The sequence below is a fragment of the Notolabrus celidotus genome, chromosome 14 (assembly GCF_009762535.1).
Source record: "Notolabrus celidotus isolate fNotCel1 chromosome 14, fNotCel1.pri, whole genome shotgun sequence".
NCBI lineage: Eukaryota > Metazoa > Chordata > Actinopteri > Labriformes > Labridae > Notolabrus > Notolabrus celidotus.
Window position 1 is genome coordinate 10711540 of NC_048285.1, and position 27330 is coordinate 10738869.

At 39.2% G+C, this 27330-nt stretch overlaps 1 protein-coding gene across 1 annotated transcript; it reads left to right on the forward strand.

Moving 5' to 3' along the window:
* The first annotated feature begins 335 nt into the window (after positions 1-335).
* Positions 336-26567, forward strand: gosr1 (golgi SNAP receptor complex member 1). The gene is made up of 9 exons (XM_034701836.1): positions 336-466; positions 948-1059; positions 3213-3300; positions 3518-3625; positions 3786-3877; positions 9636-9710; positions 23176-23205; positions 25493-25575; positions 25966-26567. The coding sequence occupies exons 1-9, from the start codon at positions 433-435 to the stop codon at positions 26088-26090; spliced, it is 747 nt and encodes a 248-aa protein (XP_034557727.1). The 5' UTR covers positions 336-432; the 3' UTR covers positions 26091-26567.
* The last annotated feature ends 763 nt before the right edge of the window (positions 26568-27330 follow it).

The following is a 27330-nucleotide window of genomic DNA, read 5'->3' on the forward strand; positions in this document are numbered from 1 at the left end:
GATGAGCATTATGACTCTTTTTCCAAACCCAGCAGAAAAAAATCTATGTTTTTTAAACCATTCCTACCAACAGCAGCTTTAAGGATGACATAATGCAAAAACATGTTTTATTGTATCTAAAACAACAATGGAACCTCACAATTCCAGATTATGGAACCCCACACATAATAGTTCATCACTTAGTTTATCAAGCCAAGGTTTCTGTTTATGTGGCGCATGTTGAGGCAGGTGTGACCATATGCAGAGGTCACACCCTATGGTCACACCTGGTAGGCTGGTAGTGTGCATAAGTAGTGTGCTTCATAGTGTGCTTGCCTGACAGGCTCAGCTGAGGACGTTAAAAACTCTCACTGCTTTTGGTTCCTAAGCAGCGACGTCTTTCACTGACAAGTGACGTACCCCGGAAGTTGGTGACGTCCCAGAATAACAAAGATGGCAGGAATAGGAGGCAGCAACTACTGGGAAGGTAAGTGAGCTACATTTGACACGATGTTCATCCCACACCAGTCACAGTGACATACATGTAAGTGTTTATAATCCGACATTTAATTCACCAGGGTCAGTTGATGTCGTATTCGGCTCTTACGCCGAAGCTTCAAACTCATTACGTGTCTCTACGACTAGCCCCTTTCAAGCTAGCTCACACACCGCCATGCAAGTCAACGTTATTCCCTGAGCTGTTAAATCTGTGTCGCACCTCAAAACAAGTTATCATCTATAAACGAGTAGAGCCTATACCACCAGATGTCAGAATAATTAGATGTTAAGAATTTAAAAGAAACCGTGTCCTCCCTTTCCCTTGTATAATATGGAAGTTAGCTCGTTCAGCTAACTTGAGTGCTGCGGGTTAATTAGGGTTGCTGATAACGTTGCCATTGCTTCTACTTTCCAAACAAACCAGTATAATATAAAAGCGAATATATATGATGTATACCCCTGTGTTACAGATCTGAGGAAGCAGGCCAGACAGTTGGAGAATGAGCTCGACCTGAAGTTGGTCTCCTTCAGTAAACTGTGCACCAGTTACAGCAGCTCCAGGGATGGACGTCGAGGAGAAACGTAAGATACTACTTTCTGTCACACCTCCAGAGTTAACAATCACCTCAAAGCAAGTCAAACCACTTATTTTAGTACAGGGTACGCCAAGGTAAGAGTACAGCTGGCTGAAATTGGATTATTGTGTCTTGTTCCCGTGTTGTTATGGTTTATTTATTAAGGGAAGAGATAAATGAGATCACACACACACACAAACAATAAAATATGTATTTATTTATATAATAGTTTGCAGAAAATCACAGGACTTTAGATGATTGTGTAGACCAATATATTTAAGATAACTGTGTTCTTGGAAACAGTTATGGGCACTTACATTACTTATTGGTGTTTTGAAAGGAAAGTTTTTCAGATGAAAATTACTGTTAAGAATTAAGCCTCCTGCTACCCTCAAATCTACTAACATCTTTTATCCCTTGGGTCAACTCAACTCAACTTAACTCAAACTTTATTGTCATTCATCTGGATAGCTTGTATACAGCTGAACAAAATTTCTCTCCTCACATGGCAGGTGCAAAGCAGTGCAAGTGCAAATAAAACGACAGACAAACAATATACTGACAACAAAGACATAATATAAAAAACAAGACGAAACAAAATGAGGACGGACTAGAAAAGGCTGACTATATGAGTTAAACTAAACTAGACTAATTATGGATATGGATATGGAGCGAATAGATAAATAGATAAAACAGTAAGTGAGGTAGTCAATTTGAACCTGCAATTTAAACCTCCAGAAACTGATTGTTTCCTAGGTTTATGTGTCAGGTACTTTATGTTTCTTTGTTGACTACTTCAATAGGCCTTTAAATTAAATGTATTTCAAGCATAAACACAATTTAAAGCATTTAGAAGGACCTTATTTGTAAAAGAGAACATCAAACTGCTGCGAGTTTGTCATGCTCTCATCGGCCCTGCCTTGTTTCTATGTTATCAAAACATATGACACAGGACGCATCATTGAATGTCTTTAGACATGGTGGCTGGAAATATTATATCTCAATATAAAGCTTGGCGGTTCGATCTCAGCTCCTGAAGTCACATGCGGAAGTGTCCTTGGTTATAGGAACTTCAATATCATCCGAAACAACCAAAACAAATGCTTGTAAAATGTTGATATTTCTTATCTTATATACAGCTAATACAGCCTGGGGTCAAATTGACCCCAAGGAACGCCAATGCGTAAAATTTTTTTACAGGAAATTTGAACATATCAACATTTTAATTTTGTGTTTTCCCAGTTGTCCCCATTAAATTAGGAGAAGTCATGAAATATGAAGCCAAAAAAATGATGTTAATTCATTAATTTAGAGACGTTAAACATTTAATGGGGTCCAATTGACCCCAAGGATAATAGGAGGGTTAAGAGTACTGGAAGGTGCAGCCCAAAAGTAATTGAATCCCTCTAATGGTTACATAAATGAAAGGATGCATGTTCAACACTCTACCTAGATGAGATGTTTATTCTCTTGTAGGGTACTTTGTTCAATTAGGGAGGTGTTACAAAAGTTTTTCCTCAATCAAAACAAATTCATCATTTATTCAATGGTCAGAAGGATTATGAGCATTTCAAAGTGGCTTGAGTTGCAGTGGTCAGAGGGCCTGGATATGTTGCCAGCACAGGAAAGTGTTGGCTTCAGGAAGGAAGTGTAAAGAACAATGCATAGAACTGTGAAAAACCCTGTACACAAATGAACTGATTCATCATTGCAGTAAATACACTTACTATCACAAGCTCAGAAACTGAAATCTATTGAAATTATTAATATGTAAAGGATTTTAGATGATGGCTAGGAAACAAGTTTTTATGTCCTTCCTTCCTTGGTTGCTATGTAGTTGGTGTTATAAAAAGATTAATTGAAGTTAGTTATGACTTATTTTCATGTAGATCTTATCAAATTAGTTTCCACAAAGTTTCTGGTTTGAACCTGTGTGCAAGATCTTTTGAAAAGCCTTTTGCCATCAAGTTTTGGTGCTAAACTTAACATTTAATTAAGCCAGTTAAACAAATCATATCAGTATCAGTCTAATTTTGTACTATGAAGATACAATAAACCTTTCAAATGTTTTCTTTAGCGTTGAACCCAAAAAACATGTAGTGCAAGCAAACAACTTGGCATCCCTTCAAGTGCTCTCCCTTCTCTGTTTTCCTCCTGAAGGTCAGACACCACCCCGCTGCTTAACAACTCCACCCAGGACAGGATGTTTGACACCATGTCAGTGGAGATTGAACAGCTTCTGGCCAAAGTGAGTAAATTCTCATGGGCTAGTGGTTTCTTGAAGGCTTGCAGAAAGCCTGAAAAAGAACAGCACTGAATTTATGTGGAGGCTCCCACTTTTTATCAAGGACATAGAAGACTGTGGGTCTCGTCCTGGTTTGCTTTGGACCTCATCATTCTTAAATGTTTTAACGATTTGTTTTCTATCCATCTTTCTATCAACTCATCTTCCATCTCTCTGCCAGCTGACTGCTATTAACGACAAGATGGCGGAGTACACCAACACCCCAGGAACGACATCTATCAATGCAGCACTTATGCACACACTGCAGAGACACAGAGACATCTTACAGGTCTGCCTGCTCAATGTTCTTCATTGTTTCTCTTTAATCTTCTCTGTTATTTCTTTGAGAGAAATTCCCTTCTTGTTTGGTATTCCATAAAACATTTATTAACTGTTTTATCCTTCTCTACTGACATTTAACATTTTCTCTTTGAATGATTCCTCTGCAGGATTACACACATGAATTCCACAAAACCAAAGGAAACTTCTTGGCCATCCGGGAACGAGAAGACCTCCTCGGGTCTGTCAGGAAAGACATTGAGTGAGTATCCCGTCACAACACTTTGTGGTTTATTTAAACACGCAGCTGATATACCAGCACATGTTTACAGCTATCAAAAAACGTAATTTCTCACACTTGAATATGAATCTCCAATGCACAGAGATCGCTTATAGATTGAATCGATGAGTGAAGGTACGGTAAACGAGTTGTCAGAACAAGCCCACATTTTGAGTGTCTCGCTAACATGACACTGTACATGGTGCTGCATACAAAACAAACAGTACAGTCACATGATGCATTGCTCCTGTTTGATTTTGGTGGCTGTGGAGGAAAGTAAACCACACACATCATTCACGGTGCTTCTGTGCTGTAGACCTTATTCATTAGAGGGATGGTTGAACCTTGACTTCCACCTGGCATGCTCTTGAAAAATGTTTGCCATTAAACCTGAAATAATTCATAGCCTATTTGGCCTTGCATTGAGAAAGTGTGTCCTCTTCACGCATTGGCTCAGTGGTGAGTGAGTGTATTGAAATGAGATGGCGGCTCTCTCAGACCATGACTCTTGTCGTTTTTTTATGTAATGGCTTATTGATCTGTAAGACGCTGTAGTGAGCATACAGTGAGCACTGCAGGTTTCCTATTGATCCACCTCCTTCAAACTGGTATGCAGAAGGTCTGCAGATGCATCACAGATGTTCCATTGGCCTCGCCATCACTTTATATCTAATCTTTGTCTCATTAAGCCCACTAATTGCAATTTTTAGTGTCCTTCTCTGGATGCTTGTCCTTGTAATAAAAGTATGCTTCACACAAAAAGGAACAGAAACACATTAGATGTTTAAAATAGCCAAAATTGTATTACCAAAACATCACAATGCATATTTAGATTTGTTCATTTTAAAAAAGGACACCCTAAGGGATACATATTACACAGAAAACATCAAACTTCATAAAATCCAACATATATGGTAGATTAGGTTTGTCATTATTCATTATTGTCCTTAATTCTTTATGACGGATCTATTTTTCACATGTTTACCAAGTAAAAGTCGTGTTGTGTTCATGCCAGGTTGTTGTGAATTATGTGGTGCCTTCAATTCTCATTGGCTTTTTCCAATAAAATATTATCAGTGTAGTATAATAATGATATTAATAAAAATAATAACTTTATTTTTATAGCATCTTTAAAAACAAATGTTTACAAAGTGCTTTGTCAAAGCCAAGGATGTTTAAATAACAAAGTGAACCTTTTGACAGACAGAGAGGAGAGTAGGAATTTTAACAATGCAAAAACAAAGTACAACGCAAAGTGTTAAAAAGAATAAACGCAAATTAAACAGAATGAAGTAGTGTGACAATAGACCAATAAATCATTGTTTAAGAGGTTTTTCAATAATAAATAAATTAATAAATAAAAAAAAAAGTAAAAATAAAAAAGTAAATAAAGGCATTCAATGGCAATAAATGAGGTTTTCAGAAGAAGAGGACAACATCACATCGGAGAATATAGAAAAAGTGAAAAGGATAAATTAGGGACATTAAAATAATGAATGAAAAAAAAAGAAATTATAAAGCAATAAATAATGAAATTAAATAATCAAGTTAAATCAAGTTAAAACATGAATTAGTTGGATAAAAACTAAAAATAATAAATAATTAGAAATAAAGGCGGTTAAAAGGATGAAGTCCCATAAAAGCAAGTCTGTAAAAATGGGTTTTAGGAAGATATTTAAAAGATGTCACTGACTCTGCTTGCCTTATCTTGTTGTTGATAAACCAACATATTGGATTTCAGGAATATACAACAGAGAAAAGCTGTGCAGCCCTTAGCCTACAGGAGAATGATTGAATTATAACTCACCAGACCTTTCACCATTAGTGGTCCACTAAGTCCCTCCCACCAAGTGACGCACCAAACATAATTCATCATCATCAATACATCTATGAACAATGATAATTGTGAGAGCTGATCGATGTTTATTCAAAACAATTTAAAAGAAGCAGTTGGTGTGTTCTGCACAGCTGACACAAATCACGAAACAGGGGGAACAGATGGAGAGACGCTGTTTATTTCACAAAGTACACTGTATTTATAGCTGACAAATATGATCACAAAATACTATAGTGATTTCAGTTACGGTTATTGTTGTGGAAGGCCTCTGTGTGCACACTTCTGACACAGGTAGAAGCTAGGTAACTCTACTTGGCACAGAGTTGCTGTGATTGGCTTGTTACATACAAGCTTACCCTGATTGGTTGTTTTATTTAGCCTAGAAGAGTTTAAATAAAAAAGGGTGGTTGCTCTCAAACACAGATTGGATATTGTTTCAACTTATATTGTTACATTGAAAGGATCAAAGTTTGTCATTTTAACAAACTTCTAATAGATAATATTGCTAATATTATCAAACTTTGTCCCTCTTTCAAAAATGCTCCAACATACCTGATGACACTAGACACACTTAAAGGGACATGTCCCTTCTCTCATTGAATAAAGCACCTTTATTACAATATAACTACTACACTGGTCATTGTCCCTGTAGGTTTATGGAATGATGTCATTTTGTGCTGATCAGTGATTAAAGTTAGTCTATTCCTCAAGTTTATATATTTTGAAACTGCTTGCATCAATGCACCTCCTAGCCATTACACTCTGATTATCATTCAAAGTCATGCTGAAACCAAGCGATCAGATTGTGCCTGTATACCCACTCAGTTAGTACCGCCCTGTGAGGTCAGCGCTACAAGCTACAGTTCACTCAATCTTCTCATTAAATCCCCCTGCTAAGTAGTACGACTGACCCTGCTAACAGGCTCAGTGCTGATGAATGTAATGCATCTAAATGAGCCAAGGTGTTGACCCGGTGTTCAGCCAAACGATGACTAATGTGCTTGGGGGCGTCTAATGAGGGAACCATCTGAGCTAACAGGTAGACTGAAATTCATGCAAACACAACAACAGTTCACAGAGACCTGGAGTTACGCTTTACAGAGAACTATTACTCTAAAAGAGGAATTAGACCTTTATTTGCTTACTGATTTGGGGACGGGGAAATAACAAGGTAGGACTTGAAAATATAATTAATATTGGAAACATTTTTAGCCTGAAGGTGAGTTAGTTTTTTAAAGCCTTAATCTTTTAACTTTGGTTATACGCTCATGAAGAAGAAAAATATAAATAATAAGGTAACTTTGTGAGAGAATCAAAAACTAAAAAAAGAATTCCCCTGAAGTCACAAAATAATGGGAGTGGGTTTGTTCCCATCTAGAGTGCTTAGGAGTGAATCAACTCTCTATAAAATTTTAATAAAAGTGACGAAAACATTATTTTTTGCCATATATTCCATGTTTAATTGTGTATTGAAAGCAAAAAGACAAGATCAGTTTGTTTATTTCTTGAATTTGTATCCTCTCATGACATATTTTTGCAGCAGCTATCTCATTACCTTTCTTTTCAACTAGAGGGCAGTAGAGATCTAAGATATGATGCAAACCTGAGGCTGCTCACTGTACATTTTAATGTGCATCTCTTTTGTTTACGCTGCAAATGCAGAAAAATCCATACTGATTAAAAGAACCAATGCACACTGTTTCAGTTGTGCAAGCACCTCAACAAGGAAAATGACATTCTATCAAACACTGTATCAATACCTTTCACTTGGTCAGCAAAACATACTCTCGTGCACCCCCCCACACACACACCCACACACCCACACACACACACACACACACACACACACACACACACACACACACACACACACACACACACACACACACACACACACACACACACACACTCTCACACTCACACTCACACTCACACTCACATTCAGCTGCATTCTTAACAGCAGGATGGAGCGGCACTGCGCACACGCCTCCCTCTGCCCCTGTTTGATTCTAAATGTCAGCAACAAAAATGACAGCCAGCTGGTGATTTACATCAGTGCCCTTTTAAAAAGCATTGCTTGAGCCATGAAGCTGGCTGTCAGTACAGGCAGTTGTAGCCCCACAGATGCACCAACTCGGGCTGGTGAGGCAGCGATCTCGTGCTCAAGACACAGAATATAGTATTTCCATTCAGCAACTTTAGATGGCTCACTTGGGATGAAGGAGGCACATTTGTTCTTGGACTGCTTACAGTTAGCTAAGTGGGGTTGGATGTCTGTCTATGGTATATGTGTGTGTGTGTGCCTACTGTAACGTTTCCAGATCCCCCTTCCTCCCATTCTCTTTATCTCGTTGCCGCCCAAACAGAGGGTGGAGGTGTGTTAAATGACCAGAAACCCAGGAGAGCACTTGGAGTCTGCTGTTAAGGGACACAGATGGCTTGAGTTGCATCAATCGAAAGAAAATGGGTGTTATATGTTGTCCCTCTGAGCCGTATAACAACCAACCCATTATTTTTGACAGCTTTGCTACCCCATCGCTCATTTATAGCTGCTTCTTTTCTGACACCTTTAAAACCTGAGTCTATATGGTGCTATTGAAGCAGTGGGCTGTGGTATACATAATTCCTACAGTAGTGTAAGAGCTGTACGCCATTTGTTGGACCTCATTGTCAATTTCTCATTGTCCAGTCTGACATGAATGGTCCCGTCCTGGCACCAGAATAATCTTGTCTTTCCTTCCACGTAGTTGTAGATCAGATTTCTCTGCTCTCTTTTCCACTACCATCACACTGGTGATTGTTTCCTGTGTTAAGTTACTGATAATGCAAACGGATTATTTCCTGCCGCTTGCTTCACATTAGAAGCTTTCCACTGGTGAACCACAAGAAGGCTTTTACTGTAAAGCACACACAGGAGGAGCAGTGGTATCGGCGCCAAGTGCTATTGATGACATCAGTCTACGCAGCACTTTTATCAGTGGATCAGATGTTATATCCTAAGGAAAAGAAGAGATAGCCACAATGAGTGAGTGAGATAAAGAGATTAAAGCACTAGTCTGTGAAGTTTGTGTAACTTGGCACACCTTTAAAGTCAGCCCAACTTGAAGCATTCTATTTGGTGCCTAATAAGCAGGAGGGCAGGAGGCTTCAAAGAACTTGCCATGACAAACAAAATAACAGGTAAAACAGAAAAGGGAGTGGTGGTGATTCAATGATCCTTTATACAGCTGATCCTGACGGGCTCTGATTTGAACTGAAAATAATCGTAGTGGCAGACTTGCTGCAAAAAGCTACACCAAAGACTGTCTGTTAATTGTCAGCGTTGAAAGGTACATTTGAAGCTTTAGATGTATCCAAGGTACTGAAGTAGGTTTGTATTTATTCTTTGTTTTCAGAATCAAAATCAGAAATACTTTTATTTATCCCGGAGAGGGAAATTCGGTCATTACAGTGCTCTTCTAAACAGTATGTAAGAAAGTCAAAATATGAATAAAAGAAGGAATAAGTTAAGATATAAATACGAATAAGTAGATAAAGATAAAATAAAACAAAAAAAAAAATAAGATAAAATAATAATAAAGTATATACAGAAGCGGAGAATAGTTTGAGTTAGCTATGTACAAAAGCGCTGGGAATGAAGGAGATATAAACAACATATATAAGTATGTTAAAGTGGCAGGGATACTGCACAGTGTATTGCACGGTTATTGTAGGGTTATTGCACAGGGTATAGGTTATTGTTCAGTGATCAGAGGGAAGACTGGTTAACTTTGTCATTGCCTGAATGCTGAAAATTGCCATTTTCTTCTTGTTTGCAAATGTTCTGTCAGGTTATAGAAATAGTATATGATTTGACTTTGTTGACAGTGTTTATTTACTGGTTTATCTGCTTCCCCTTTCCAGGACATACAAGAGCGGCTCCGGGGTCAACAACAGAAGAACAGAGCTGTTTCTAAAGGAGCATGAGCACCTGAGAAAGTAAGTTAGAATCTCACGTTTGCCACATTTGAGGAATTTGAAGCAGTCAAAGATTATAAATGAAACAATTGTAGGACACATCTGTGTGCTTCTCTGGCAAAAATGATCTATAGACTTAACTGAATTACTAAGTTACAAATAAGCACATTCTTAACACACATTATCTACTTCATTACATAACTTGTTTATTCAAGCTGAAAAAGTTGAGCAGACTTTTCCTATGACACGGTAGGTCAAACCATATTCTGCCAGCAACCTCATCAGCGTCCTACTATCACTTGGCTGACTCTCAAGCACTGCAAAACAGCATGAGGTGGTAGAGTGTGCGAAATCTGTATGTGTGTACCTGCGTGTGTGTGTATGAGAGAGAGAGAGAGAGGTGCGAAGTACCCTGTGTGGAAAGAAAATTTGGTTGTCAGCAGGGCATACACACACACTTTAAAACACCAAACAAAACAAAACCCAAATAACCCACAAAGAGCTTTTAACATTGCTGAGGCTTGAGGATAATTTCAGTGAATACAAAGCAGACTGATTGATTCTCTCTTTGGCTAGATGTTTGTTTCCTGTTTGAGCCACTCAAAGGAATAATGCCTCAATTATTCCCCAGCAAAGACCTCTTTATTTGTTTGAACAAGCTTTACTGTATGTCATCTGACATAGTGTGGCTTATGATTGTTTCTAACAATTTTAAATGAGTGACTTATACGAAGTGTCACTAAATTAAATCTGCAGAAACAAAATTATATATTTTTGAACATTTCAAGGTTTCTACAGAAAACTGGTAGACTTTGCTTTGCTTTATACAACCCCTGTTCCAAAACAGTTTTTCATTGTTTGCAAATTATTTAAACCCTTTATTCAACTGAAAATAGAAGAAAAAAACTATGTAAACAGATGAAATACAGTTAGTGTTATTATACCAGATGTTGGAACTGGAAACTTTTTTTAATGAAAAATATATGCTAATTTTAGATTTGGTGCCAGCAACATGTTTTAAAGAGGTTGGGACAGGGGCAAGTTTAGCATCATGTTGCATCACATCTTCTTTAACAACACTACAAACACTTGGGAAATGAGGAAAGCAGTTTTGAAAGTAAAATGTTGACTAATTAGAACAGTTCAGGGTTTTATTGAATTTTTCGTTTCATGATTCAACAAATGCTTTCAATTATTGGCAAGTCAGGAATGAGGGCACGCCAGTTTGGCACCCAGACTCTTCTACTACAGAGCCATGCTGCTGTAATGTGTGCAAACTGTAGTTAGGCATTGCCTTTACTGAAATATGCAAGGTCTGCCATTGGCACTTATGCATCCTCATACCATCAGGGATGCTGGCTTTTAAACTGTGTGCTGACAACAAGCTAGATGTTTCTTCTCTTCTTTAGAGTGGAGAATGTAGCGTCCATAATTTCCAAAAAGAATGTCAAATTTAGATTCCCCAGACCACAGGTCAGTTTTCAACTTCACCTCCGTCCATCTTAAATGGGCTCAGGCCCAAAGAAGTCAACTGGTGTTTCTGAATCATGTCCATAAGTGGTGTCCTCTTTGCATTATTACAGCCAATACTGTTCCCAAAATGTTATAAATTAACCTACTGACTCGGGAGATGTTTCTCCACAACAACACAACTTTTTCAGTGTTTTGTTGTCCCAACTGCTGCCGGCACCAAATTTAAAATTAGCATACATTTATCATAAAGCATCTACATTTTCCACTTTCAACATTTTATATAATAATAGTAGTAATAATAATAATAATAATAATAATAATAATAATAATAATAATAAGAACAACAACATTATTATCTTTTGGAATGTGTTTTACTATTTTCAGTTGAATATAGGGTTTAAATCATTTGCAAGCTATGAAAAATAAACAGTTTATTGTTTGGATTCTTTAAAGAGATAGCATAATAGTTACCGCCTTGAAAATCTTGTCACATCATATTTAAAGTAAATAAATGTCCCTTAACTTTTAATTCTGCAGCACATCACTGTTTTGGTTACCAAGATTCACCAATCCACGTGTATTGGTACTGGTTACAGTAGGTTTGAAAATAATAGAGAAGCCATTACATAGGTATAACAAGGAAAGGTTACCTGAGTGGAGTTTCATGACTGAGAGTAAGGAGGTCAACATGGAGCGTGATGCAGAATGCTAACACTGCTATACACATCTAAAGTCAATGAATTAATGAAGCTTCGTTACAGCAGCTTTCTTTTATTCCAGCTCCAGGGCATATTCCAACATTGTTTTAAGTTGCTGTGTGATATTTAATATTCAATTACAAGGAAAGAGCCAAGTGAATACTTTCATAGATTTCTTTATGTAAAAAAAGAAGCCCTGAAAATAAGACATATCGTAGGTTGTATCAGCTTTGGGCTTTTTTTTATATCTTGGCACGACTGCGGAAAGGAAAATAGTTTCATAGGAATCTAAAGATAAGACCATCTCCAACCCCCTCCAGCTTTCCCAGCAGCCAAACTCAGGCTTGTGCCAATCGAACTGATCAGGATATCGATGATTGAATTATCCTATAAAAACCACAACCCTTATTAGAGGGCATCCCCAGACCATTGGCAAAGATGGGCAGGGAGGGGAAAGAGAGGACTGAATGTGAGGATCATGTTGCAGTTTATTGATCCTATTAGAGCCATAAAACAGGAAATAAGGCCTGAAGAGAGAGGGCTGAAATGTAACTAGAGCCTTCATCTGAAGTCTTCCCAAAGGGAAGGGCAGGGATACTCGATGATGAGGAGAGATTTGGGTGAAAATACTCTTATCTGTAGGCAGTGTCGTGAATGAGGAGGTTTCACTTTTGTCATTGAGCAGGATCAATTTGGAAGTACAAAGATTTTGTAGATGACTTTTAAATGCAGTTCTCAGCCGCTGGTGTAGATAGCTGTCTGTAGAGGTGTAACTCTGCAGCTCAGCTTTTTCATTAAACCCCGTTTTGTTCCCTGGGCTACTTTACCATTGGCAAGTGAGCCTCCATAATGATTAAAATGATCTTTATTTCACATTTTTAAAGGGTAGATTTTGACTGTTCGTGTGTGTGATGCTAGAACAAATTGGCCAGTGACTCACCAGCCTTGCCAAATTCATCTACTAAGACTAATCCCTCCCCAACAAAATAAAACAAACAACAACAAAAAGACATCTCTGTTCCAGGTAGCTGACGGGAGCATTTGGAGGTTTGCCAGCCTGCATGTATTTTCAGCAGAGTCAAATAAACAGATTGAGACTTTAGTATTTTTAAATATATTCTCTTGTTAAGTATTGTTTGGAAGTGGTGTTGAATTTTAAAACATGAAAAATACTCGAAAGAATCCTAAAACAGTGAGATGTGCTGGTAGCAGTGTTAAAGCAAGGGTTGGTAATCACGGAAAACTAGTATGAATTTGATGTAGCAGATCCTCGGGACTCCATTTAACTCCTCCTCTTGGAGCTCCTCCAAAATGACGTCCCCGCTCACTTACATGAGCGCCGCTGATTCGGGACCATATGATGGTGACTGATTCAAGACTGGTCCTCAGCACATCGTTTGTGTTTTGCACTACGTTAACTCATGTCTCACTCAGCGGTAAGAAAACACCAAAACATTATCATAGTGAAAGTTAAAAACACAAACAAACATGAAATGTGCGTGCAGGAGGCCGGCAGAACGGCACGACGGGATTTGATTGGTTTCATAGTTTGTTTTGGCTCCTGATGGCAGGGATTGGTTGCTGTTTTCCCAGGTTTACTCTGACTGTAGATAGAGGCTTTTTTCCGGGCTTTTTTAAGAACACATTATGTATTGATTGCCATCGGACATAAAGATCATTTTAACCAGTATAAAAAAAGTGTTTCTAAATCTGACTACCAACCCCAGCTTTAAGAAGATATAAGGATGCCGCTGCCTTCTTCTCATGCATTCAGAGTTTGTGATGGTTTTCAACTCGTCACTGTATCTCCTTTTCACCTTCAGAATCTAAACTTTGGAATATGACACAGGAGCTACTTTGGCTGTCTTAGTTTCTAAATGAAACACCTCTTGACCACCAGAGGAAAAACAGATCAATGTCCGGAAACCGCACTGTGATTTGATCTTCTAATTTGGGGGGTAAAATCAGCTTCTACAAGCTACTTAGATTTGCTTAATTTAGCATGTACTACTTTTAATTTGAAGCTGAAACCAGCTCTTTTCAGGTGAGTGATGTCTGAACACTAGGTGGATAGCAGCAGCCAGCTAACAGCGTATAGCTGTCTGTAAGCACTTTTTAATGTTTCCTAATGGGTAGATTAATTTAATTGTAATTTGATGCTGTTGAGTTGTACAACCTACCAGCTCAGCTTACCTTCCTTGTCCTCCTACGTCCATCCTTCCGTATTTCTACATCAGTTTTTCCATCTCAGTGCAATAAAGGTCAGCGTTCATAAATAAACTAGAGAGAGGGATGGAATGGTCCATTAAGAGTTCGTATTGTGAGAGCTATAATGGGAGTGGTCACTCCAAGAAGGACTTCCTGTCTAAGAGAGGAGTGTTTTCACACAGCAGTGGTGTCTGTTTGAAGCGAGGGAGATTTTGACCTCACTTTGACACATATTTAGCTTGTTTTCAAGTAGATCTAGATATTCTATTTTATTTTCTGACAGCGTTTTATGTTCTGTGTGTTTTAACTTATTTTACCTCACTGTGCAGGACTTTGCTAAACTTGATTGTTTTTTTAAATGTGCTATATAAATAAAGTGGATTGGATTGGAGATCTGTTGAAATGTGAAATTTACGTTTTTCATCATGTTTCTTCTTGAACTAGCTTGAACAATTCAGAGGAAAAGAGGAAGGTATTTTATGATGTTCTGGTTTACATCTCTCCTTAAATTAAGTATTCAGTTGGGTACTCTCTTTCTCCACTTCACTAGCTGGAATTGATCGCAGCTGTGCATTGGCCATTAAACTAATCAAAGTCCAAGCTCTGCATTGGAAGTATGATTTACATTTCACTTCAAACCCTGATGGCCAACATAACTCCAACCACTTCTCCAATCTACCTCATTGTCTGCGTGGTCTTAGCTCTGACAAAATGTAGTTCAGGGTTCCCAGGCGTCCTGGAAAACCTGGAAAACCTGGAAAACAGTTGACCAGTTTTCCAGTACTGGAAAACACCTGGAAAATGGGAGAAAAAGTAAAATGTCCTGGAAAATCACATAAAGTCCTGGAAAATTATTCCAACATGGCTGCATGCGACCTGACCCGATTAACAAAACACATCCCCATTCATTGAAAGTTGAGTGCACGCTGTGCTGGAAAAGACAGCGACACTGCACAACTTTTTTCACATCTTTTCTCCTTCACTTCATAATCATGCATTCACAGAAAACGGGGGTATATTGTTTATGTTTTATGGTACATTTGGCTCAATTACCATACTCTAGCTCAGTTGTTCTCAAAGTGGGGTCCTGGGACCCCTGGGGGTCTGCGACCCATAGCTTGGGGGTCCGTGAAATAATTTGAATACATTTCTAATAAATTATAAAATTGTGCTGTGTCATTACAAAACAGCATATACACCATTGTTATGATACCATTTGGTGGCTGAAGGGATATGTGAGTCTTGCTACTGTTAATTTTCTGAAAGCGTTTAAGATCAATTACTTGAAAAGTATAAATGTTGTCATGTTGAGTCCACAAGGAATGAAATGACCCTCTGTTTTAAAGGATACAAGTGGTATTACTTGATTCAAATTGAAGTGGTATCTGTTTATCACTGTGGTACAGGTCTGAAGTATTTACATTGATACATTTTACAATACAAATAGTTCCAAGGATAACTAAAAGTGCAAATGGTAGTAAGCATGTGCTTTAGTTATGGGAAGTTCGGCTCTTTTCAGAGAGCCGGCTCTTTTGACTCGGCCCCCAAAGAAGAGCCGGCTCTTTTGACTCGGCCCCCAAAGAAGAGGCCGGCTCTTTCGACTCCCAAACGGCATTTAATTTAGGGTCTTTTGTAGCCGTATGTTTTACCTTAACTTTACAAAAACTAATGGTTTGTGTTGAAAACCCTTTAACAGTGTTTTTATGAGAAGACTTATAATTGCCCAACTGCGTGCATTTATTCTGTTACAAAATCATTCTAACCCTGATCCTAGGGTTATGATTAGGGTTAGGGATAGGGTTGTGATTACGGTTAGGGTTAGGGTTGGGATTAGGGTTAGGGTTAGGGTTGTGATTAGGGTTAGGGTTAGGGTTGTGATTAGGGTTGTGATTAGGGTTAGGGTTAGGGTTGTGATTAGGGTTAAGGTTGTAATTAGGGTTAGGGTTGGGGTTAGGGTTAGGATTAGGGTTAGGGTTGTGGTTAGGGTTGGGGTTAGGGTTAGGGTTGTGATTAGGGTTAGGGTTGGGGTTAGGGTTAGGGTTGTGATTAGGGTTAGGGTTGTGATTAGGATTAGGGTTAGAGTTAGGGTTAGGGTTGGTTAGGGTTGGGGTTAGGGTTGTGATCAGGGTTAGGGTTGGGGTTAGGATTAGGGTTAGGGTTGTGATTAGGGTTAGGGTTGGGGTTAGGGTTAGGGTTGTGATTAGGGTTAGGGTTGTAATTAGGGTTATGATTAGGGTTAGGGTTAGGGTTGTGATTAGGGTTATGATTAGGGTTAGGGTTAGGGTTGTGATTAGGGTTAGGGTTAGGGTTAGGGTTATGATTAGGGTTAGGGTTGTGATTAGGATTAGGGTTGGGGTTAGGGTTAGGGTTGTGATTAGGGTTATGATTAGGGTTAGGGTTAGGGTTGTGATTAGGGTTATGATTAGGGTTATGATTAGGATTAGGGTTGGGGTTAGGGTTAGGGTTGTGATTAGGGTTATGATTAGGGTTAGGGTTGTGATTAGGATTAGGGTTGGGGTTAGGGTTAGGGTTGTGATTAGGGTTAGGGTTAGGGTTAGGGTTATGATTAGGGTTAGGGTTGTGATTAGGATTAGGGTTGGGGTTAGGGTTAGGGTTGTGATTAGGGTTAGGGTTGTGATTAGGGTTAGGGTTAGGGTTAGGATTAGGATTTAGGTTTAGGGTTAGGATTGGGGTTAGGTTTAGAACCAGAACTTAACTTAAGCATATAGAACCAGAACCAAACTCATGCAAAAAGAATCAGAATCAAACCCTACCAGAACCTAACCAGAACCTAACCAGAACCTAACCAGAACCTAACCAGAACGGACCAGAACTGAACCAAACCAAACCAGAACCGACCCAGAACCGAACCAGAACCGAACCGGAACCGAACCAGATCCGAACCAGAACCGAACCAGAACCGAACTGAGCCAGGTCCGAACCAGATCAGAACCAGATCTGAACAAGAACCGAACCGAACCAGAACCGTACCAGAACCGAACCAGAACCAAACCAGACTTAAACCAGAACCAAACCAGAACTGAAGCAGACCCGAACCAGAACCGAACCAGAACTGAACCAGAACCGAACCGGAACTGAACCAAACCAGAACCATACCAGAACCAAACCAGAACCGTACCAGAACCATACCAGAACCGAACCAGACTTGAACCAGAATCGAACCAGAACAGAACCGAACCAGAACCATACCAGAACTGAACCAGAACCGAACTAGAACCGAACTCAAGCAAACTGAACCAAAACCAGAACGAAACTCAAGCAAACAGAACCAGAACCAACTCAGGTAAACAGAACCAGAACCAACTCAAGCAAACATTACCAGAACCAAACTCGAGCAAACAGAACCAGAACCAGAACCAAACTCAAGCAAACAGAACCAGAGCCAAACTCAAGCAAACATTATTAATGTCCTCAGTTTGGCATTGAGAAAAATCTGATGCCTCAGCTTGGATGGGCTGATCCGATTTCTCCTCTCAGTGAGAATTTGCCCGGTCTTTGAGAAGACAATTATGACGGGGCCTTGGACAATTTTCTCACCTGTAAGGGGTCCCTGGCTCCAAAAAGTTTGGGAACCCCTGCTCTAGCTAGTAGGAGTGCAAACTCCTGATAGTGAAAACAAAGGGAACAAAAAGAGCGACACAGCTGCACAGAAACTCCATGTTGTAGACATCGCTGATCATAATAGACATCGCCATGCAGGAAGACAGCTTACATTTTTCTAAATCTCTGAGAGATCTTCAAATACAGAGTGCGTCTTTACACCGGTGCGATTTTTCAGAGTTTACGGTAACTCAAATAAAAAAATGTGACATTTGCTTTGTTTTATATCGACCACTTAGCAGGATGAATATCATGATTAAGCAGGTATATTTTGAGTTGAGTTGAGAAACATTTGTGGCCATTTTTGTCATTCAGTTCTATTTAGGTCATTAATGCACTGATCCTCTGATCATTATTATTATCTAATTATTTCAATAAGGCAGCTTCCTGATTCCTTTGCTGGCTCTTTTGTTTTTTTCTTAGCTCATTTTATATTTTTTGAGAAAAGAGAAAGCTGAGATGTTGCCCATCATTGTTACTTGGTTGCACTAATAAAGTGAAGTGCTGTACATCTGTGGTTGCATTATTCTATTATCAATTTGCCATCATTTTTAAGTATGTAAGAGATGATTTCATTGATAGCCATAGACTACATGTCTTTCAATGTAGACTTCCACTGAGAGGAACATATTAGACTATTATAATTTAGACTGTCATACCAGCTTGATCATCAATGAAAATATCCTGGAAATGTCCTGGAAAATGATCTCTGGAAAAGAGTGGGAACCCTGGTAGTTGTATGAATGTAGAAAGTATAAAAGGTCAGTTGAAACAGAAAAAAAAAAGACACATTCAGCAAAAAGCTCTAAAAGCACTGATATGTCTGTATGAAGTGTCCTGATCTTTTATTCCCCTCATCAGTTGAGCCCCTGCTTTCAGTTTGCCTGGCATGAAGTTCAATCTGAGCTGCCAGTTTCCTGCTATGCTAATGTAATCAGTAGAGGAGGGCTCTGAGGATTCTGGGTAAAGGCTCCATCCTCTCTGTCTGACCCAATGCGTCCTGTTCAGTTTGTTAAGTTTAGTAGTCCTGTCACAGGCGTACCAAACAAAGATATCAAAGTTACCGAGGCGTTTTAGGTCGCTTTAGTTCTACGCTTGGCTCCTGGATGGTTATCAAGGTAAGACGCTTCAAAAAACGGATCAGGGCATGTGCTTTTGTTTAGCACATCATCCATACTCACGATTCAAGGATTTAAAGAAGTGATTCTAGTGTGGACTAAATCCCTTTTTTCACCTTTAAAACGAAGCCCTCTGTCTTGTGTGTCCCTTCATGTAAATCTCACGAAACCCTGTTAAATGAAGCACTGTAACAAAGATTACCATCTCATTGAGTGTTGCATTGTACGAGATGTGTGTAACATGTAGCTGTGCATTCTGAATCAGCTCTGGGCTTTGATTCGTGACCGCTTTCCCTCTTTGCTGACGATGCAGTCTGCTCTCTGTACCCACTGCCAACATTAGCAAGACTGCTTTCCTGGCGATGTAATTAACGTTTACCTGGCTAGTTCTGTCGCCTCATGTAACTCCTGCCAGAGCCCACCTGGCAGAGCACTACTCTCAGAGGGCTGCTTTAAAGTCTCTTCTTTTACTGACTTACCTCTAATGCAGGCATCTCTGTGTTAATGTTTGTGAATGGACAGAAGAGAGAGCAAGGAGGCATGAGGGCAGGGTCGTTTGATTCATCACGCTGGGAAAGGCAATTAGCTTTAAGCTAACCAACGATTTAATGACTGCAGCAAAACACCACTGACCGGGGGAAACGGAAGGCACCCACTAAGAGCTGAAACCTCAGATGCACATACACAACCCTGATGTCACTATCAGCCTCACCAAAGCAGCTGTGGTTTGATGATGGATGATGAAAAGCATAAATCTTTTGGCTCATCTTGTTGCTGCATATAAAAATCCCATGAATCATGGCTCACTTCAGCACACAGCCACTCTCCCTTTTTCTCTTCAGCACATGATTTGTGAGGGTGAAGACCTTCGGCTAACAAACAGTTACAGGTTAATTTCTCTTTGTCAGTCGTTTGTCCACTGTGGATTTTTTTTGATCAATTCAGGATGCTGTCATGTGGCTGTCAGGACAGAGTAACTCCCCACTCTACCTTTCATTCTGTTCACATGCATCCTCTCTGTGAGAGCACTGCTAGATCGGATGTGTCCTTGAATCAAATTAGACTGAAGGGCTCAAGGAATCTTAAAGTAACTGAGTTTGGAAAAAAGAATAAGGTTGTTTTTGTAGACTGCACGATCCACGGTGCTTGGCATCACGACTTCCCGTTGCTGCATCCTCCAGTTCCAAAAATGTATTGTGCCATATTTGCCTGCCAGCCGTCATACTGAATTTTGTTCCAGCTACAATCCCATTTCACCCACCCAGATTTATTTCATGTAAATGATTGGGTTTGAGCGTGACAAAGACAAATATGATAACAGAGTACTGCCAAATAACAGATTGGTGCTTGTGTGCAGCGCTTTGATCCAAGAACAAAAGGCTGTCGGGTCCACACTGTGACTGTACGATGTCCGTGAAGTGTCTGCTCTAATGGGCAACACATTTGTGACATACAGAGTCCTGCAGTAGTGTTTTCAAAAGTAAAACCTCATATATGTTAATGATTGATTGAATTTCTGGAATTAAAACCATCCATAATGTTAGAAAGGTAAGGCGTTTTAGGTCCACTGACAGAGAGACATACCGTAACATCACAGGTCATTGGCAGGACCAGTCTGAAAGTAATTACATCAATATATAAACCAGAAACAGGTCTGTCCTCTGAGACATCACAGCTCTCAATACTTGACCACATAAGTGACCTCTTCTGCCCACAATCATGTTATTTGGAAGCTGTCGATGGTCCCTTTGGTTTGTATGTATCATTTTAATACAATAATCAATGGGTTGGTGACCCAAGCTAACACCTAAGGCCAAACTGAGAAGAACATTAAGGAGAGATTGTATAGAATAAATGTCCACTGTGAAGCCACCTCTTGGTTTAGGATTGGTGTAGTAAAGCATGGAGATAAGCACATGGGTGTGTTTTTAAAGATGTGTGTTCTTCAGACCAAGAGATGGCCCTTGTTTAGCCAGTAAGGCTTTCCACCATAAGCAAATTTCGGGCCTTTGGTTGCTTTTAGGTAACACCATGCCCCTTCTGTTATTTCAAGTAGAAAAGACAGCTGTTGTAACTACTCGTTTTTTTTCGTATTTCTTGGGATCTATCACCTCCATCGCTGTAATGCTATCCATCACAAACATATCATATAGCTTTGTTTATATTGGTTTTAGCTGTCGTAAAATAGTAGTAGTTAAAACATAACCTTAACCAACTGGTTGTCAGTGTAAGAGTTGGCATGTCAAGTCAATGCTTGTCCTGATTCACTCCTTTGTAATGTATTGCCTTCGGCTTTAGGAGTAGTGCTGGTAGTCAAACCCTGTTATGGAACGAGAAAAGTATGTGCATCATCATAAATAAACTGACGTGGCATCAGGAATAAGGCAAAAGAGCATTGGCACTGTGATGGACGACCAAACCAGAAAGTAAGGAGAGGCCTTCGAAATGGTCAAGGTAAGGTGTAAATGGAAGTTTAGTGGATCAAATTCAGGAAGGAATCTTTGAAGGACCATATCGTCTTTCCTGTAACTTTGCTTGGACACTTGAGAGTGCTGAAAGCTTGACTGAAAGAACATATTGAGCTTGGCAGCGAGGATGTGGATGCTGTTGAATGGCTGTTGAACTCTGAAACACAATCCCTGATTTTTTGTTTGTTTGGTTTGGTTTGGTTCTGGGAACATTATCCAAATTGATTTCAATTATGAAATTGCCCTCAGAGAGCATTGTTGTTTATAAGCAGCGTAACACACCACACTGGTGTTACAGCATTAGAGGTTTGTGTGTTTGTGTACGTGTGCCTTCTGATAGTCTCTGTAGAGCAAAAACAAGCATTCGTTGCTGGAAAGTAAGCTCCAGGATCTGTACAATTGAATTCTTTATGGGTCTGTAGAGTCTTAACTTTCTGTTCTGTGGGAATCATCCATAAGAAGAAGTTTAACCAATCAGATGCTATGCCTTTTCTGTAAGAATGCCACGTAATTGACACTGCCATGTGTTTTTTTTTGTTAGCGATTTTTCTTTGGGTTGAAACATTTCACGTGTCCAATACTTTGCACTGAATTTACCACAGTATTGGGGATCAAAATATGTGTCTGTTTGCATGACATCTTATATTGACTAACATGAGACTGGGTTAAAAATGTCTTTATTTGGGATGCCGGTGACATAGTGGTCTAAGCGCTCCTCATGTACAGAGTAGGGATGGGCAACGATTTTCGGATATTCAAAAATTGTTCACTTTTAAAATGAGAAAATATTCAAATTAACTATTCAATTTTACAAAGTACAATTTTTCGGGGCGCTGGTGGCCTAGCAGTCTAGGCCCACGTATAGAGGCTATAGTCCTCGTTGCAGAATTCGTAGGTTTGACTCCCGGCCGGTCGACCATTTACTGCATGTCTTCCCCTACTCTCTACTTGCCACATTTCCTGTCTCTCTTCAGCTGTCTTGTCAAAAAAAGGCAAAAAAGCCCAAAAATATATCTTAAAAAAAAAAAGACAGTGGCTATGGAGCGTCTTTAAGCTGTTTGCTTACCTTAGTAAGTAACAATAGAAGACGAATGCTAACTGCATTAAATAGCAAAAGAAGAAGAAAACATTAGTGACAGTCGCAGCGATTTTCTCCGTTTCTGAATCTCTCACTATTACACACGTCTTTCCAGAGTCCAAGCATGGCTGTAAAATGTAAACACACGTTACGCCGTGTCACAGAAACACCGACATAAAAGTCGAGACAGACACTGTCAGTGCCCGCTGCTAGCAGCTCCTCATCCTGCTGCTGGTTAATGTGACTACCACACGAACAGGCTGTTAATGGGACAGGTGTACTAAATGTGAGTGGGGAGATTATTCGAATAATCTGCGAATAGATGCCAATGATAATCGAATAATCAAACAGTATTTGAGCTTGAAATGCACATCCCTGTCACTTTATTGGTGAGGTCACTGATTCAACTCCTGGCCTCGACCATTTGTTGCAGGTCTTCCCCCACTTCTACTCCCCATATATCCTGTCTCTCCATCTGTTCTATCATAAAGGGCGAAATTGCCCCAAAAAATACAACTTTGACGAGATGTCTTTATTCAACAACTTTTGCTGTACCGAGTGCACAAAGACGCTGGTGATAGTCCAAAGATTCAAATCGTGTTCAGCTGTATCCTGTTGGGTGACGGTGTGTGGGATTTGATGAATGTTGATAAGAAGGAAAGAAAAGCTAATCCAGTTCCAAACATAATCAAATTGAATTGAGTGTAATGTGATTTGCTTATTACCTTGCCATGTTTTGTTTTTTTCTGCTTCACTGCCTCATGTGGATAACTAACCTCTCCTTTCCCTTCCCCCCTCCCCTCTCCTGCTCCTCGTCTCCAGCACGGACAGACTGATGGATGACACAATAAGGTGAGACTTATTTTGCACCTATATAGGAACACATATGCATATGTAACTCATCTCCTCCACAACCCCCCCTCCACCTTTCTCCTTTTCATCGTCTCATCCACCTGCTCTCCTGACTCAAGGCTGTCAGTTTGCTGCTGCAGGAATGAACTCTCATACAGCCTAAATATCTCATAGCAAACAGGCTGAATTACTGAACTGAACAACACCAGAGCTCTAAAAAAGTCAGAGTGATTTATTGCTGCTGTCGAGACAAAAACCTGACCGTGTTTGCAGGCTTTGCTCAGACTTTTGATCAGTGAGCTTTCGATTACTTTCCTTTATTTCCCCTCTGATTATTAGACAGGGAGAGTTCGATGCATATAAAAGCATCAACAGTGTGATTTCTACTCATCATGTAATATCCTCCATGCATAAATTAACTATGCTATGATGACTTCTGTAACCCTTGTGACACAGGACAACACAGCTTTCTGCACTGATTTATGGGTGTCATCTATTTCTCACCACTCCTTTCACTCCCTCAGACCTGAACAAATGATAAATATGTTGTTAGGATTGATCTCTCATCCTTTATAGCCTGGTTTCTCTCATATTTTTCCTTTGGCCTCTTCCACCTTTTGCCCTTTTAGATTCTTGTCTTTCCATCTAGATAAGATAAGGGGTAATTTTATGAATTTCTGCGGTAATCCCAGGACTAGATTACTCAAAATGATCAGTGATAAAGCCTGAAATAGAAAAAAGTGATATTACTATCCCAACACAAGCTGAACTTTCTAATGCAGTTTTGTGTGCATCTGTCTTTGTTTGTCTTTTGTCTGGTTGGTCTAGCAAATGTTAATATTAATAATAATAATAACAATAATAATGGTGGTAATTATATTAATAATAATACTTATTATTATTATTATTATTATTATTATTATTACAAGATGATAGGCAAAAATTTAATAAAACGTCTTAAGTTTAAAGCAGTAAATACTGTGGCTCAAAAATACATCCATTGTGACGTGTCAACCTGGCGCTTCTTTTATTACATATTTTTATTAAAAATAAAGTATGGCCTAATCAATACATCTGGCAACATTTGAATATTCTACATGATTTCAGTAGTTGATCCTGTTTATGGTATATCGGGTGACATTAGAATGAAAGTCAAATAAATAAAAACCTTGACCGTACTTGGCTGGGCTCCTGGGCTCCTGGGCTCCTGGGCTCCTGGGTTCTGGGGTTCCTTGCTCTAAAAAGTGACAGATTTAAAGCAGTGTGTTTTCTTCAGCTCTTAATTTTCATGAACTGCTTAACATTGAGGTACTGGCTCGTCGGAGCAGCTGGAGTCAGCAAAGTGTTTTTTCCTGACAGAGGAGAACACGATCCCTAAAACATTGCTCCAAGCCAAGAGTGCGGAGTGTCAGGAGATGCCATGCCCTCACACACACACACACACACACACACACACACACACACACACACACACACACACACACACACACACACACACACACACACACACACACACACACACACACACACACACACACACACACACAACCTCACAGCATCCTCTCACCTCCCAGCTTGAAAACAAAAATCTCTGTCATTACTCACTTGAATATCACTATGTATATATAAGGGTTTTTAGTCTACACTACTTTTTGCAGAGCCAGTTTTGTCCAATAAAAACGGTGCAGTTGTGAAGGACACAGTGATAAACAGGAACGTGTGTGTAACAGAGGCTGGAAGTTTTCCTCTAAACTGCACAGCTGCACTCTGCTGCGCTGAAAGTTGCTGAGGCTCAAGTTTGAGAGTGAGAGCGGTACAGTGTCACAGCAACTGTACACCTACCTTTTACAAGCATAGCCGACTTGTGGAGGACACGATAGTGTGATTTACACTTCACACCACAATAACTACCTTTAATGCAGCATGGGCGCATTACTATACCTACTATATCTTTAAAGATCTGATTATAATACTAGCACATACAAAGATGAACACTCCTGTATCGTCTCAGATGTTAAGTGTGCATGGATGTTATATAGAATTATCATCAAATGCAGATTAAACTTAAAATTTCTATAAATCAGGCAAATATCTGTTAGTTGAACTTTTAATATTAAGTAAATTCTGTTGTTCTACGTCACAGTTTCATGTTTTCCTTCCAACTGGATGCTCATTTCTTCCATAAACAATCCCTAATCAATTGCTGTCAAAGACGGTTTAGAGTCCTATTGACAGCAACCACATGCGGTGTTTTGTCACTTCCCCACTCACCTCTCTTTCTTTTTAGTATTGCCATGGCGACAAAGGAGAACATGACCTCCCAGAGGGGCATGCTGAAATCCATACAGAGCAGGGTCAACACTCTGGCCAGTATCCTTTATGCTGTGTATGTGTATGATGCAGAAAGCTGATGACAGGTTGGAATCTGAAGGGTTAAATCCTATCTACTCTTTGTAATTGTTTGCTCCTGTTGCTGCTTTTCTGTAGCAAACAGTGGTTCTTTGTTTTGATGGGTATGCACCATTTGAGAGGAGGTCAGGTCAGCAGCTTAAGTCATTCTTTGATTTTGTGGAGACCAAATAATTCAAGAACAAGTGATTAAAAGGCTCCAGCTGTTTGAACAAGGGGACAAAACGTTTTCTAACTTTGCAAATGGATCCTTCTAAGGCAAATATAAAAACTGTTTTTACTTAGTGTGTCTAATTGGGTTAAAATGCACAATCTAAAACATTCAAAACTTCCTCAACTCGACCCTCCTAGACCGTTTCCCAACAATCAACAACCTCATCCAGCGAATCAACCTGCGGAAGAGACGGGACTCCCTCATCCTTGGAGCAGTGATCGGCGTTTGCACCATCCTCCTCCTGCTTTATGCTTTTCACTGAACACCCCAGACTTGGTAAAATCTTGAAAGCAGCAGGATTGACCTGCTTCTTTTTTGTAGCATGGGACCCCCTGGGAGACTGAAGCTCAGTGTTTGGAGGACCCTGGAGAGCTCCCTGAGCAGAAAGACTTTGAACTGGTCCAGTTCTTAGACGGGAACAACTCGGACCAACATGAACTACTGAACTTGTATTTAGTGGTGGGACGAATGGAGGACTTGTGGTTGGGTCCTCCTCTGCCGACACAGGAGTGAAGACCAGAAGTACAAATACAACATGATTTTAAAGAAATTCTATTAACTCACTTTAAACTGAGGAAAGTTATGAAGAGACGGTGAGAATGTGTGATGCTTTATGTTTTTCACAGGTGGAAGGATTTTTAGTTGAATGGTCCTTTTTAATGATGGAGTGGGATTGATAGTTCATTGTGGGCTGTAAAATGTGAATTAATAAATTATTCATATCAGTATGTGCAAAAAAGTGTGACACTACTAGATACTGAGCATTTCAACCTTTTTCAAATGACTAAATGTAGGATTTCAAGTGTACTGAAGAGTGTTCTGGGTTCTCTATTTTAAACGTGTGAAAATTAACTATTACCGTTATTGCATTTCTAATTCTGGCAAAACACTGTTGCTTTTTACAAAAGTATTTCATACCATAACTAGAGAGTTAACAGAGAAGACATGAGGGAAAGTATGAGGCGAAGAACCAAGATGCCTCACTAAAGCCAAACCATATATGTGAATCTTAGTAAGAGCTACAACCTCCTAACCATCCCTTAATTTTAAATCAACAGATTTAATGTTAAAACTGCAGATGTATTGTTAAAACTATGGATTTAATGTTAAAACTACAGATTTAATGTTAAATCTATGGATTAAATGTTAAAACTACGGATATAATGTTCAATCTACGGATTTAACATTATGGGCAAATTAAACATACAAAAAATTAAGACAAAATAAACGATTAATCTGCAGCTACTTTCAATCAATAATAATGATAATAACAATAACAACAATAATAATAATAATAATAAAAACAATAATAATGTTAATAATAATAATGATAATGCTAATAATAATGCTAATAATAATAATAACAATAGTAAAAATAATAATTAGAATATTAACTAACTTATTAGTATGGTTTATTTGGAAACATTGATGTAAAACGCATCTAATTTCATCACTAGGCTTTCTTCCACTGGTTACATAAAACAAACAATATTGGTGTGTCA